The sequence below is a fragment of the Olea europaea genome, chromosome 15 (assembly GCF_002742605.1).
Source record: "Olea europaea var. sylvestris chromosome 15, O_europaea_v1, whole genome shotgun sequence".
NCBI classification, from domain to species: Eukaryota; Viridiplantae; Streptophyta; class Magnoliopsida; order Lamiales; family Oleaceae; genus Olea; species Olea europaea.
Window position 1 is genome coordinate 25,063,241 of NC_036251.1, and position 15,189 is coordinate 25,078,429.

General features: G+C 40.0%; 2 protein-coding genes across 2 annotated transcripts; both read left to right on the plus strand.

Annotated features, from left to right (window-relative positions):
- Positions 1-5,297: 5,297 nt before the first annotated feature.
- LOC111411436 lies at positions 5,298-5,873 on the plus strand. The gene has a single exon (XM_023041969.1). It carries the CDS (start codon positions 5,298-5,300, stop codon positions 5,871-5,873), a length of 576 nt encoding a protein of 191 aa, XP_022897737.1.
- A 14-nt stretch (positions 5,874-5,887) lies between these two features.
- LOC111411438 lies at positions 5,888-6,703 on the plus strand. Its single transcript, XM_023041970.1, has one exon. It carries the CDS (start codon positions 5,888-5,890, stop codon positions 6,701-6,703), a length of 816 nt encoding a protein of 271 aa, XP_022897738.1.
- The last annotated feature ends 8,486 nt before the right edge of the window (positions 6,704-15,189 follow it).

Sequence of the window (15,189 nt, forward strand, 5' to 3'; positions counted from 1 at the left end):
TAAAGTAAAAGGAAATATTATTCATTTAACGTACCTGTCTAATTGTCATTTAGGGGAATCTGACTGGTACAAAATTATCGAGTATGTCCTACGGCTCTGCACCTGCCTACGCGGTCGAGGAAACTCTCTGGTAGATGATATTCTAGATGTACTTGGACGTCCAGGACCACGCGGTTCAAATGCTGGTGGCAACAAATTATGAAATGTGAGAATGTGCTCGGGAACTTCCCATTCGGCTTCATTCGGCAGAGGAAATATAGTCTTAGCATATGCTGTTCTCCAACACTCAGTTGTATAATACAAAGAGCATAACGTTCTCGCTGCAAAGCCTCGATACATGGCCACCGCAACTGCACGCTCACATGGAAAACTCTCCAACTGAAATCTCGTACAATTGCATGTGTTATCAGTTAAGTCCACCATATATACCGTATTACATGCACATTGCACGGAGAAGCGAAACTCATCTAGTGCTTCCACATTCAACTTCCTCGCAACCTCTGTCGCCTTAAACAGTTTCTCCTCTTGAACTGGGGCCAACACACTACTGCAACTCTGTAATGTCGCACGTCGGTCATGAAACCACTGTTGTAACTTGCTACGAATGTTCTCAATCATTGCGAGAATTGGTAACTCTCGATCCTTTTTAAACAATGCATTGAGAGACTCCGCGTTATTCAATGTCATCATATTGTATTGACGTCCTGAAAAGTATCATCGTGCCCAATGTTCGATCCCCATCTTTGTCAGATACTCCAATGCCGGTAATGATTTACTTCCTATCTCGAGCATGAACTTATTACACTCTTCAGCACTATAAGCTTCGGCTGCTCTCCTGAACAATGAAACGATGCCTGTGCCCCGATACCTAGTCTTCAAATTATCTTGTATATAGTACATGCAATACCCGTGATGTGCCCCGGGAAAAATTTCAGCAATACCGTTTATTATAAACTGTCTCCGATCGGTTACAAAGGCAAGGTCTTCGACTTCCCCGATCACTTCCCTCGGTTTAGAAAAGAACTAACGCATAGACAGATCATTCTCGCTGTCGACTATGTCGAATGCAATAGGGTAAATTTGGATGTTGGCATCTTGACATGTAGCAATAATTAATTTGCCTTGATATTTAACTTTCAAAGTTGTACCATCAACTAGAATTATGGGTCACATTGCATTTTGAAAACCCCAAATACATTGTTCGAGAGTCATGAAGAAATATTTAAAATAATAATTGCCCCTCGTCTCAATAAAAAATGTCGTGCCAGGATTAGTTGTCCCCATGTTATGGCAATACCTAGCCAATTTAGCGTAACTCTTTTCAGCCGATCCCATTAAATCCTCCAAAACACATTCTTTGTCCTTCCACGCTTTCTGGTAGCTCATGACCACTCCGTACTTTGGAAGGACGTCGTTAATGATGTCCGAAGGTCTGTAAATCGTCCGAGGATCCTGATACTTGTGCATTATCTGTCGACCAATAAACCATGATCGAGCTTGCCTGTGATCGTTTCGAAGAATTCCCACTTCACAAGTATGTTCCCGTGAATACTTGCGAATTACGAAGCACTCATTCGTATCCATCTTAGTTGCTCTCAAGCGCCAATTGCAACTATCTTCGACGCAGGCAACTGTCAACAATGACTTGTTTGATTTCTTTACCTTGAACTCAAAAGTTATATTTTAATGCCATCCGGTGCACAGCTTCCTGCAAATCTTTCTTGGTTTCAAACAGTTGCTTAACCTGCAAGTCCTCATCATCAGGAGCCACACGGGAAGAATTGGAGGACGATCCACTTGTTCCAACCTGTGAACACCCACCCGGCTCGTGTCTCTGTCGGGATAAAGCAATCAAATTCTCATTTGTAAACTCGTTTATATTCTCATTGTCTTCAACTATCGACGGAATTCTGCGCGTAACAGCGACATCACGATCAGAAACAACTATTTCAGGAATAACCACATCATCCGCGGGAACTATCTAGTTTGAGCCACATTCTAGGAAAAAATACATTATTCATGTTAAATCAATAGAAAATATGTGGTTAAAAAATAAGAAAAATTTTAAATTTGTGTGTAATATTGTTCGTAGAAACCCACAAGCGTACGGGATCGTTGTACAATTAATAAGATTTATGAGTTAAGAGTTTCGTTCCCATGAGAAATAAGGTCTAATATTTAGTTAAGTAGCTTTTACTAAATTCGAAGTAATATAAAATCAAAAAAGTTGTGACTCGTATGTTTTCTATGCTAATCTTAAACTAAGAAAACAAATAAAATATTTATTTAATATGTGAATATTTGTATTGGAATCGTGAATTCCCCTATTACCATTTAATTCAACTCTTAATTTATAATCTAGTAAATTCATGCATTCAAAACAATCGATAATCCACTTTTATTCAATATTATTTCCCAAGATATATTAAACATATGTTTAACACGATCCGATCCTATTCCTAGTCCGAATTCATATGAAAAACATGCATTGATTTACAGGATTTATCACACATGATTGCACATGCCATAGATCTTATTCCTAACACCTATTGTCCATGTGTTGATTTTACCGCATTCTAGACTTATTGTGAGTATTCATATACTACAACAAACAACTTATTATCTAATTGGTGATCAAGCAATTAAATAGTTTAATGGGAATGCAAAACCAATCAAGAAAAAAATCATGAAATACTAAATTAATTGTCTTGAATTAAAATAAACAAACGATAGGGTTCATCATTCATCCAATACAATGAAAAACTAGTCTAGCATATTAATATATAAATTACAAGAAGATTAATAGAAAAAATCACCCGGATCATGAAAGAATACAAAAAATGTTGATTTTCACGTCCAAAGTTGAATTCTTCAAAACTTGATGTAATTGGACTTCAATTCCTTGCTATGGCTTGATCTTCTCTCTCAAAATATAGCAATTAACCCCTTGTTCTTGACGAATTTGATGAAACTATTGTGTACGAAAAGGCAAGAGAGAAACCATTTCATTACTGCCCATGTCTTGTATTTATATGATGAAATTAAGTCAAAATTCACGTCCGAACTGTCTTCCAAAAGAGTTTGAATCAAATAAGGAAAGTTGCCTTCGTGCGCATATAATTTTGTCTCTGCACAATCTTTAGTATTCCGATCATAACTTTCTCTTTTGGTGTCCGATTCAGGTGATTCAAAGTACATTGGAAATCTAATTAAAATATCTACAATTCTTCTAGAGATACAATTTTTCCAATTCAAACTTTCTCCATCCGAAAAATGGGTCTCAAGTTGATCAAAAATCTTGAAGATATCCTATATGATTGGAAGTCGATTTATGGTAATATTATAATCATATCCCCTTTCCTTTTTTACTCCAATTTGCATTCAATTGACTCCTATCAATCTTCAAAGTATCTTTTGTGGTCCTAATCAACCATTAAATATTTACACTTTGGTCCCTATACTTTGGATTTGCTTCATTTAGCCATTTTCCGTTCTTTTTTCCAATTCTTCTTTGAAACATGAACTTTTCCTAATAAAATCAATCAATAACAAATTAGGTACTAATTCATTCAAAGAATAACAAAATATCATCATTTAAGATCCCAAATAAGTATAGAAACTATACTTATCAAATATTATTTTATTAAAGGATGTGTGGTTAAAATGATGTCAAATCATTATTGAAGAATGTATTTTTTTGAAAATGATGTGACTCAAACAAACCCTAATTTTTTTCTCCTATTTTCAACCACACAATCTTCAATAAAATAATATTTTAAGCAAATTGAAATTTTTTCATTCTTTTACAACTTGCAATTTTTCAAAAAAATATTATTCCTCCCATTATAAATCCAAATAATGGGGGCCAAACGAGGACTTAAATAACGAGGATAATTTCGTGTAAATACTTCTTAAAAAAAAAAAGTTAAGAAAATGAAGCTATAGAAAGATAAACGTCTAATTGCCTGCTTGGTTTGAATTAAAATCTAATTTTAATTTAAGTTAAAGTAAAACAATCAATATTAACCACAACTTTCATAGGTCTCATAACTTTTCAACCAAACATTTCAAAAACTTATATCATGATCTACTAAAAAAATCTAATTTTAATCCCACCAAACACCCTCTGAGAATACCAATATTGCATACTTGGTGACTATTTTCCTCGAGGACTCCTTACACGCTTAGCCTCACTTTTCTACCAAGATGTCCTCGAGATATGTTTGCCCTCGAGGATCTTATCCTGAGGACTTTGCTTATATGACCATGAAACTCACCTCTTACTGTCCTCGGGTCATTGTTCATTAAGAGATCCTCGAGATGTATTTGCCCAACCAACATACACATAAACTCCAAATGACTCTATATCAACTCTAACACCACTAGTCAAACAGTTCCATTACGAGTAGGAGATTCCTCACAAACAAGACTCTATCGGATAAGAACATCCACCCCATTCCAATTCTATCAGGAATGTACTACTACCACTATAAATACCAACCTTGGACATTATTCAGATATGTTTTTATTATTTTTCCAGTTTATAGCCTACGCATATAATTCCCTTTCTGACTTGAGCATCGGAGGGGCGGCGAGAACATATCTCGTTGCCTTTGTTTTAGGTACCGAAAGACTACGATCGTGCTCATTCAGGATCCTCCAGTTTGGAAAATCATCAGGTACGATTTTTGGTAGCATCATTGGTGCCGTCAGTGGAAAACGCTACCAAAAGCCATAGTTAACACGTGATTAGGTCTTCTTTCGGCAAGCTTATCCGCTCCCAACCATCATCCTACTGAAGATCAACTGACTCCTTAAGAAGAATTGTCAGGAGTACCCGCACCCCAGCCAACAGTCGTAATAGTTGGAGCCTTCAAAGAGCTTTGTCAGCAGGTAGCCACGCTAACTCAGCTGTTAAGTCAAAGAAATTCGCAACCGTCATCGGTAGAGGCAGAACATGGTGGTTTTATGACTGATGCTCGAGCTCGAGCACCAAAACCTGAAACTAGTGAAGGAGGAGTAGGGACCTCGGGTGCTCGTAATATAGCCTCGGGCTCGAGATCGGTTGCTATGGATTTTGGTGAGATTGTTCGGAACATTCAGGGGAGAGATTACAGCTGGCTTGCAACAGAATGCTCAGGGGCCAATGGGTTTTACTCCTAACACTCCATTTACGCAAGATATTGTCATATCTCCTGGCCGACAGATTTAAATATCCTTGTATCAAAGAGTATGATGGGATGACCAACCCAATCAACCATCTTAATGTATACACCGATGTCACGAACTTGCAAGTTATGCCGGACCAAGTTACGTGCAAAGCTTTCCCGCAAACACTGACTAATGCTGCTAGGGATTGGTTTTCAACATTGAAGCCCAACTCTATAGCCTCATTCTCAGATTTGGCCGATAAGTTCTCAACCTTCTTTGCAAGTAGCAAGCGTATCAGAAAGATTGCGAGCCCTCTCATGCAACCTCTCCAGGGACCAAATGAAACCGTACTAGGTTTTATGACGAGGTTTAACAAGGAAAGACTCCAAATACCAGACCTTCACATTACAGCGGCAATTTTCGCCTTCACCTGTGCCATAAAGTGTGAAGCCTTCAAAATGACCCTGTCAAAGACCCCGCCACAGACAGTGACTGAGCTCCTTACCCGAGCTGAAAAATACATTAATATGAAGGAAATGCTGAATCCAAGGAGAGCTAGTCCTTCTCATGAAAAGGCTGAGAACAGGAGGGAACATGATCTCATCTTCCGGCTAGAACATCCTTGGGATAAGCGTAAGAATGAAGGGCCGCCAAGGCCCCTTACCTGGTTGAACACCTCGAAGGAAAACATCTTAATGGAGATCAAGGATATGAAAAGTTGAAGTGACCTTCAAGGATGAAATCGTCCCTTGATACAAGAGACAGGAGCAAGTATTGCGAATTCCATCGGGATCATGGGCATACCACAGAGGATTGTCAAGTCTTGTGGCGGGAGATTGAGGTCCTCATCAAAAGGGGATTTTTAAGAAATTACATTGGTCATGATAAACTTCTTCCGAGGAACAACCGTGATTATTGGAAAGAGCCTGGGGCCGGAAGCAGTGCTCAACCTACCGTCGGGACCATTAACATTATCATTGAAGGCATAGCATCTGGGGGAGACAAAAGTAGTAGGCGAAAACAATATGCCCGCCAACATGCTCGTACCTCGAAGGAATCTCACGATAAACTCAAAGATATTACTTTTGGGGCAAGGGATTTGGAAATAGTTTCATATCCTCATGACGACGCTTTGGTCGTCTATGCAATTGTGGCTAATTTTGAAGTAAAGAGGGTTCTGATTAATAATGGTAGTACAACAAATATACTTTCACATGAGGCTTTTACTAAAATGGGGATCTCTCTCAAACAGTTCAAAGTAGTTAAAACTCCTCTGCGGGGATTTGATGGTGGGGTCATTATCCGGGAAGGCATCGTCGAGCTTTCGCTTACATTGGGTTCTGACAATGCACAAGTGATGGAGATCACTCCTTTTCAAGTTGTTAGTACTCCTATGGCTTACAACGTGATCCTGGAAAGGCCCCTATTGAACAAGATCCAAGCCATTGTATCAACTTTCCACCCAGCCATGAAGTTCCCAACATGTCATGGCATCGGAGTAGTTCGAGTAGACCAAGCAACTGCCAGACAGTGCTATGTTACTAGCATCTAAGAAATAAGTACCGACATTATGCAACTTTCAAACCTCAATCTCGAGCTCGAGCCTAGGGGTAGACTTGCCCCGGTTGAGAAATTCGAGGTGGTCGAGCTCGAGCATGGAAAAATGGTAACAATTGGTCGGGATCTCAAGGCCAGCCTCCGGGAGAAAGTCATCAATTCTCTGTCCCGCAGCATTGATGTTTTTATATGGAAGGTCGAGGATATGCTAGGGATAGACCATGAAGTAACAGTCCATAGACTCAACATAAGCCCAGGTGCCAGACCAGTTAAGCAAAGGAAGAGGCAATTTGTGCCAGAAAGGCGATTGGTTTTTTAGGAAGAGGTCGGCAAACTGGTGAGAGCGGGGTTCATAAGGAAAGTCCAATACCCCGATTGGCTCACTAATGTTGTTCTTGTGAAGAAGGCCAATAGTAAATGGAGGGTCTGCATTGATTTTACAGATCTTAACAAAGCGTGCCCTAAAGACAGCTACTTGCGCCCTAGGATAGATAATCTTGTGGATAGCACATCTGGACATAAGTTGTACAGCTTCCTAGATGCATTCTCGAGGTATCATCAAATTCTCATAGCCAAGGAAGACCAAGAGAAGACTTCATTCATGGCTGATTTAGCTATATACTGCTATAAAATTATGCCGTTTGGGTTGAAGAATGCTGGGGCAACATCTCAGATGCTCATCAACAAAGTCTTCGTTGGTTTGATAAGGAAGAATATTGAGGCTTATGTTGACGACATGGTAGTAAAGAGCAAGAAGATAGAGTAGCACATATCCGACCTCGATGAAGGGTTTGCCACCTTACGAAAATATCGGCTGCAGCTCAACACAGAGAAGTGTGTATTCGATGAAGCTTTAGGAAAGTTTTTGGGCTTCATGATAACTCACCGGTGGGTAGAAGCAAACCCCGATAAGATCCAGGCCTTGGCAGCAATGGAATCGCCCAGGACTAAGAAAGATGTACAAAAGTTGACAGGTAGGGTGGCAACCTTAAACGGGTTCATGTCCTGAGCAACTGACTTGTGCTTCCTTTTCTTTAAAGCTTTCAGAGGTAGTCATTGCTTTGAATGGAATGAGGAGTGTGAGAAGGATTTTTAAGAGCTGATTACGCCCAAAGTATAACGCGGTAGTTGTAGTATGGTTTTGGGGTGTTGTATCCACACGGAGATGGAAAATTTATTAAAGGATCAAAAGCTTAGGGTTTTTTTCGTGCTTTATATAAGGAATTTATCAGTTTGAATGAATGTAACTATCAATGATTGAAGTAACGAAATTTGATTCAATGTGCGAAATAATGAAGCGCAAAAATTCCCTCGATTGGTTCGGATTAACAATGTAAATCACTCATTCAAATCACTTTGAGAAATGACAATATACCTCAAGTATAATGTAGTAACCAAATCACCAATAAAATTGTATGAAATTGAAATTCAACAAATAGTTAATTTCACAATAGACAAAACATGATTGAGTCTACGAGAAATATAGTAAAAGTTAAACCAATCTCACAACAATGCTTGAAGTTGAGACCTAAATCAATTGGATTTCACTTATAACTCTAGAATTTAGATTTCAATACAAGACATTCTCACTTTAATTCATTGGAATTAGATTCAAAATCAATTACATACATCAAGCATATAATAAATGGGATGATTGAAATTGGGATTCAATACATACTTCAATTATTGAATGAAAAAAACATTATTAAGTCCATGAAAATCTAATACATATTAAACCAATTTCAAACATATTCAATAAACAGGAAATCATAAATCTAGAATTGTTTATCAATGAAAAACCAAATCACATGCATGAAGAGACATTGACATCACCGGCACCAATCGAGTTCATCCCTTGCTTCGCCAAAGTTTTCTTAGCCTTCCATGGGGTATATTGGCCAAAGATGAGAGAAGAATGGAGTACAAGTTCAATTCCCCTCATTTTGGAGTGTTTTTGGGCTTAAGAAACGTGTCAAAACGTGTTTCCATAAGTAATGACGTCAATTTAGAAATTTGGCAAATTTGGTCTTAGAGGATAACTATGCGACCGCATGGTTATAAGCCATGCGGTCGCATAGAAAAAATGTGGCGCCCAAAAGTTCTCTGGACCCTTCTATGCGGTCGCATAGCTTTTGAACTATGCGACCTCATAGTTCAAAATTTTTTCCGCCAGATAGTTTTTAGTATTTTGGTCATAAATTTTTTTCCGATATCCGATTGAGGTGATTCAAGTTGCGTTGGACAGCTAACTCGAAGGGCTACAACTTTGCTTCAGAAGTTGCCTTCCAATTCAATCATTTTCCATGTCAAAAATATGTCTTAACATGAGGCTAAAAATCAGTACGTAACTTTTTCAATTGTGAATTGATTTGTGAATATGTTATGGTCATATTTCACTTTTTTTTTTTTTTTCCATCAAATTGCGACCTAGATCAAAATATAAGAGTAATGAGTGTATTTTGACATCAAATAATCATATTAATGCAACAATTAAGATGGAAAAATATCATATTTTATGCTCTTATCAGGAGCTCAAACAGACATTGGCATCTCCTCCGATCTTCACTAAATCGAAACCTGGGGATACTTTGTTTTTGTATTTAGCCGTGTCTGAAAATGCAGTGAGCGACATCTTGATAAAAGAGGTCAACAGAGCCCAACAACCTATTTATTATGTAAGTAAAGTCATACTTGATGCAGAGACAAGATACACTTTGGCAGAACAGCTTGCCCTTGCCTTAATAGTGGCAGCACAAAAGCTTCGACAATATTTTCAGTTTCATCCCATTGTGGTGCTCACTAATCAGCCTCTCAAATACATCCTTCAAAAGCCAGACGTCTCAGGCAAGTTACTGAAGTGGGCAATTGAACTTGGAGAGTTTGACATAGAGTTCAAACCCCGTTCGTCTATCAAAGCCCAGACCTTAACGAATTTCATTGCAAAACTCACCCCAAGACCTTGGGGGCCAGATGAGAGTCGAGCTCTATAACAGGTGTCTGGCAAATTTTTGTGGATGGAGCATCAAACTTCTCAGGCTCAGGTGCAAGGGTTATCGTCACAAGCCCGGACATGCTCATGGACATTCAGTGTGCACTCAGGTTAGAATTCGAGGCAACCAACAATGAAGCAGAATATGAAGCTGTCATCATAGCTATGGAACTTACCATTAATCTTGAACTTGAAAACATCAAAATTTTTAGTGATTCCCAGCTGGCGATGGGGCGGATTAAAGGAAGATTCGTGAAGAAAGATGAAAAATGAGCTTATACTGCTTAAAAGTTCATGATCTCCAACGAAAATTGAAGAGTTGTGAAATTGTGAAGATTGACTGGGTTGACAACTGCAAGGTTGATGCCTTATCAAGGTTGGTGTTCATGGGAATAGATGGACTTAACAAGACAATACATGTCAAAATTATAACTGAGCCTAGCATCAATCCGACCGTTGGTGTTATGGACATTGATCATGAGCCATCGTGGATGGACCCAATTGTGGACTTCATAACAAGCGGCAATCTTCTAGAAGCTCGAGCAGTAAGGAGCATCCGGTCGAAAGCTCTAAGGTATTGCATTATTGATGGGGTCTTATTTTGCAGAAGCCTCATACTTCTATACCTTAGGTGCCTTAAGCCTTCGGAATCCTCCCAAACCCAGGAGGAGGTTCATGAAGGGATATGTGGGAACTATTAAAGAGCTCGGGCATTAGCCTTTAAGCTCATAAGATACGGATATTACTGGCCTACCATGAAGAAGGATGCCATAGAATATGTAAAGAAGTGTGACAAGTGCTAGAGGTTTGGCAATGTTATCCATTCCCTCACAGAGGACCTCATTAACATCAGTTGCTCGGCTCCGTTTAAGCAATGGAAAATTGACATCCTCGGTATGTTTCCAATAACTAGGGAAAAATTGAAGTTCGTAGCTATAGCAGTTGAGTACTTTACCAAGTGGGTGGAGGTCGAACCCTTGGCAACGATCTCAGAGCCTAAGTTAGAACTTTCGTTTGGAGATCCATCATATGTAGATTCGGGATACCGAAGGTCCTAATAACCGACAACGGCTGACTGTTTGACAATTCACAATTCAAAGATTTCTACTCCAACTTAGGGATCGACCACCGTCTGACTTCAGTTTCCCATCCTCAGTAATGATCTAGCCGAAGTCACAAATCGGATTATATTACAGGACCTCCGAACAAAGATTGGAGATACAAGAGGTTCTTGGTCCGACGAATTGCCTTCTATACTTCGGACCTACACAATATCCCACAAGGCCACTATGGGAAATACCCCCTTCATGTTAGCCTTTAGTGTTGAAGCTATGATCCGAGTTGAAATCAAGTTACCTAGCCAAAGAAGGCTTGAGCCCGAAGAGGAAGGACGCATCACTGAACATCTCGACCTATTGGAGAAAGTTCGTGGTCAAGCAGCCTTAAGAATGGCCACTTACCAGAACAGAATAGCAAAGTACTTCAATAGAATGGTAAAGTCGCAAAGATTCAAAGCTAGAGATTTTGTGTTAAGAAGGGCTAAAGCTACAGGACATGCTCTAGGCAAACTTGGGCCAGCTTGGGAAGGACCCTTCGAGGTCATACGCCAACTCCCAGGAGGTGCATACAGCTTAAGGGGTACTATGGAAAGACCACTTCCAAGACCTTGGAATGTCGAGAACTTAAAAATATATTACAAATAACTTGCCCCACCATGTTTTAGAAATCAGGACTGCGTGCCAAGTCAACTTCATCATCTGTCAAGCCTACGCGCCAAGTCAATTTTTATCATTTATCAGGCATGCGCGCCAAGTTAATTTATAGAGTATATAATAGTTAAAGTTAACTTCGATGATAATCAAATATACCACAAAGTCTTGCCCCGTGCAAGCATCATAAAAGCCTTCCCGTACAAGCAACTTGAAGCATGCCCCATGCAAGCAACTAAAAGCCTTGCCCTATGCAAACGTACAAAGTCTTGCCCTGTGAAAACGCTCAAGCCTCAAAAAGCTTGGTGACATGCAAGAAAGACCATGTAAAAACCCCGACCATACCCCATACCTGAGCACGTCAATACCCAACCTACACCCAAATCGTGTAAGTAAGGCTCAAGGTCTGAACAGTCCTCGAGAAGTGGTACAACTCCTCGGGTTAAGGCTCGCCTGAAAGTATGTCCCTGTCCTCAGGGTATGGATACATCTCCCCCAAGACCTCGAAGAAGGGAACACCAATATAGTGCCCGAACCTTGATAGCTCTTGAGATGTATACGAAAAAGAGTCCTCAATCGTAATACTAAGCAATTCTTAAATTAAAAATAAGTGCTCGAGGATGACTCTAGAAGTTAAAGATTTTTGATACAAATGCTCGAGATTATGTGAAAGCAATGCCTCAAAACCTGATGCTTGAGACAAAACTGGTAGTCCTCGAGGATGGTATCTCGAGGACTATTACATACGAAATTACATCTATTTAAAGTTAGTGTGCTTGAGATATGTGTAGGCCTCGAGTATATCAAAGTACTTGGGATCGGGCACGACTAATTTACAGTTTATATGTCCAATACAAAGGTAATGTTCATTCACTAGCAAAACATTTTACAATCGTTGGGCAAAAAACATGTTTCAAAACTTACAAAACAAGAGATCGGGATGGGGACACTGTCCTATTTGACCAAGGGGAGGGTCGAGGTTGGTAATGTCAATCTGCACATCATCATCTTCGAGGTCTTCGCCTTTGTCGTCCCCGCCTGCTCTTCCGTCCTCCAATCTCAAAAGCTCCAAAGTGTCATTGATAGAAGGCACCATCTTCAGGTCATCTGGGGTAACGTCGGGTAATTTCGCATGGAGGAAGGTCTGGGCCTCCTTGAGAGCGTGGAAGTACGTCCCCGACGTGTATTCACCCTTGATTTTGCCATAGTCTTCGGAGGTTTTGAACTCCTTCCAGACCTTCTCCTTAACCTTCGCGAGCTTGCCCTCAAACTCTTTTGTCTTTTGCAGAAGTTTCGCATGATCGGCTTCATCCTTTACAATACCAAGGTTATCCATGGCCTTCGTAGCCTCCCTCTTTGCGTCATCACACTCTTTCAACAAGGCCTCGACCTTAGCCTCAAGGTCAAGGATCTTCCTGTCCTTAGACGCCATTGAGCTCTCAACCCCAGCCGTTCTCTTGGCCTCTTCGATTCCTTGAAAAGAAAGTCCTTGAGCTACACTCAAAGTCTGAAAAAGAAAAAAGAGTATTAATCTCAAGGAAGAAACTGAAAACCTTTACAAGTCAAATACTCGAGGATTACTTTCATAGTAAGGAGCTCGAGGACCTTCATCCCTTCCTCGAGCTTTATCTCATTGGTATTTGGAAACAAGACCAAGATTGAGGTGGCAACATTCAAAGTCCTCGATAAGGGAATTCACCAAAGAAACAGTGTTATCCTCGAGATCGACGACTTCAAAAAGAGGTCGGGGAGTGACCACTCAAGGAGTAGGAGACCTTTGGCTTGGCTGCATCATCAGGCTTGAGAGTTGAGATTGTGCTCGAGTGTGGATGGACATCAACCCTTGTGTTGACAAAATTGTGAAGGGTCGAGGATCAAACGACATACCTGGAAGAACAAATAACATAAACACTTTAGAACGAGCACAAGATCAAGCTATTTTGCAAAAATAAGGGAACAACCCTACCCTCGACGCTTCTAATAGCTGCCAGGTCTATCACCTCTTCCCCAATCTCCTTCATGGTCGAGAATAGATGGTTGATCCCCACCAGCATCCTCATATGCTCTTCCAACACATTTGGATACACCTAGCCATCACAAAACTTCTCAGCGCCGGGGATACTCCAATCAGGCCAAAAATGAAGGCCGGGTTCTTGAGCAATAACATAAAATCACCCCTCCCTCCACCCTTCTAGAGAACTCACCATCCTCAGGACCTTAAACCCTCATATCGTCAAAAGATAACTAAAACAGGTATACCGATGATGCTTTTTAAGCTCAAACGCCAATTTACAAAGGTCGACATTGGGCTCGATATCTAAGTACCTACAAGTTATAAAAAAATACACGAGCATTCTTCATGTATTGGGTACTAACGACCCCGGGCACATGGAGTGCTCGACCAATAAAGCAATAAAAAATGGGTGAAGAGGCCACCTAAAGCCAGCCTTAAGGGTTTTCCTAAAAAGACAAACTCCCCTCATCGAGCTTGTACAATTCTATCCTCGAGGCCAGGGGATCTAACATCACAAATAGGCATAAGGCCATATTCCCTAGCCGCAACAATATCTAAATGCTCTTTTAGCTTACAAGCTCGTCGAGATACTTGAAGGTCATATTAACCTGAGCCTCGGGTGTTGCCTCTATGAGAATAGCTATTGGTATTATCAAAGTACCTACATCCTCATTACTACTCGAGCTACTAGAACGATGACCACCCTTACTACTCGACATTACTTAATGAACTTAATTCCTAGCTTATGGAATAACTTAGAGTCTCGAGCCTTGCCTGGAGTTACTCGACGACTTGAGAAGTTCCAAAGTATTTTGCTCGAGCACGACCTTGCAAACTTTGGATTTACAGTGGGTAAAAGTGAAAAATGAGGAGGTGAACAACAGTATTTATAGGTGAAAAAGACAGAAAGCCAAAGGTCGCCATCTATGACCGTCCATGAAGACACGTGTCACGCATCCAAGCTCACTCTCTGTAACAGTCATATCAATATCGACCTTTATCGTCAGCCCATATTTCTCGACGACGCAACCTATGATGATGTATTTATAACTCATGTGCACCCCATCTCAAAGCTCGCACTCTAGAGGGAGTGCATGGGGGCCAGTGATAATACCAATATTGCATACTCGAGGACTGTTTTCCTCGAGGACTCCCTACATGCTCCGCCTCACTTTTCTGCCAATAAGTCCTTAAGATATGTCTATCCTCGAGGATTTTATCCTGAGGACTTTGCTCATATGACCATGAAACTCGCCTCTTACTGTCCTCAAGTCATTGATCATTAAGAGATCCTCGAGTTGTATATGCCCAACCAACAGACACCTAAACCCCTGTTCGCAAAATTATTTTCTTTCGATTTAAAACCCACCGCAAGTGTACGGTTCGCTAACAAGTAGTAAAGTGGACTATGAGTCCAAGTATCGTTCCCACGAGGATTAAATTAGCTCTAATTAAACTAATGTGACCTTAACCGAATCTAATTGAATGAAAATTTGGTTTAAATATGAAAACCCTAATTTTGGGAGAAATCCCCAATTCGAAACCCTAATTGCAAAATTGGAAACCCTAATTTCAAAATTTCACTAATCTAATGAAATAAATACGCAACTGAAATGTAAATACGCAATTTTTGAATTATTGTATTGAAATGAATTGAAATGAAATCATTAAGAACTTGAATCCCCAATTGATTATTAAAAACCCTAATTTCACAAATTCAACGAATCGATGAACAAAATGCCAATTCAATGTTCCTAAATTATCCAATA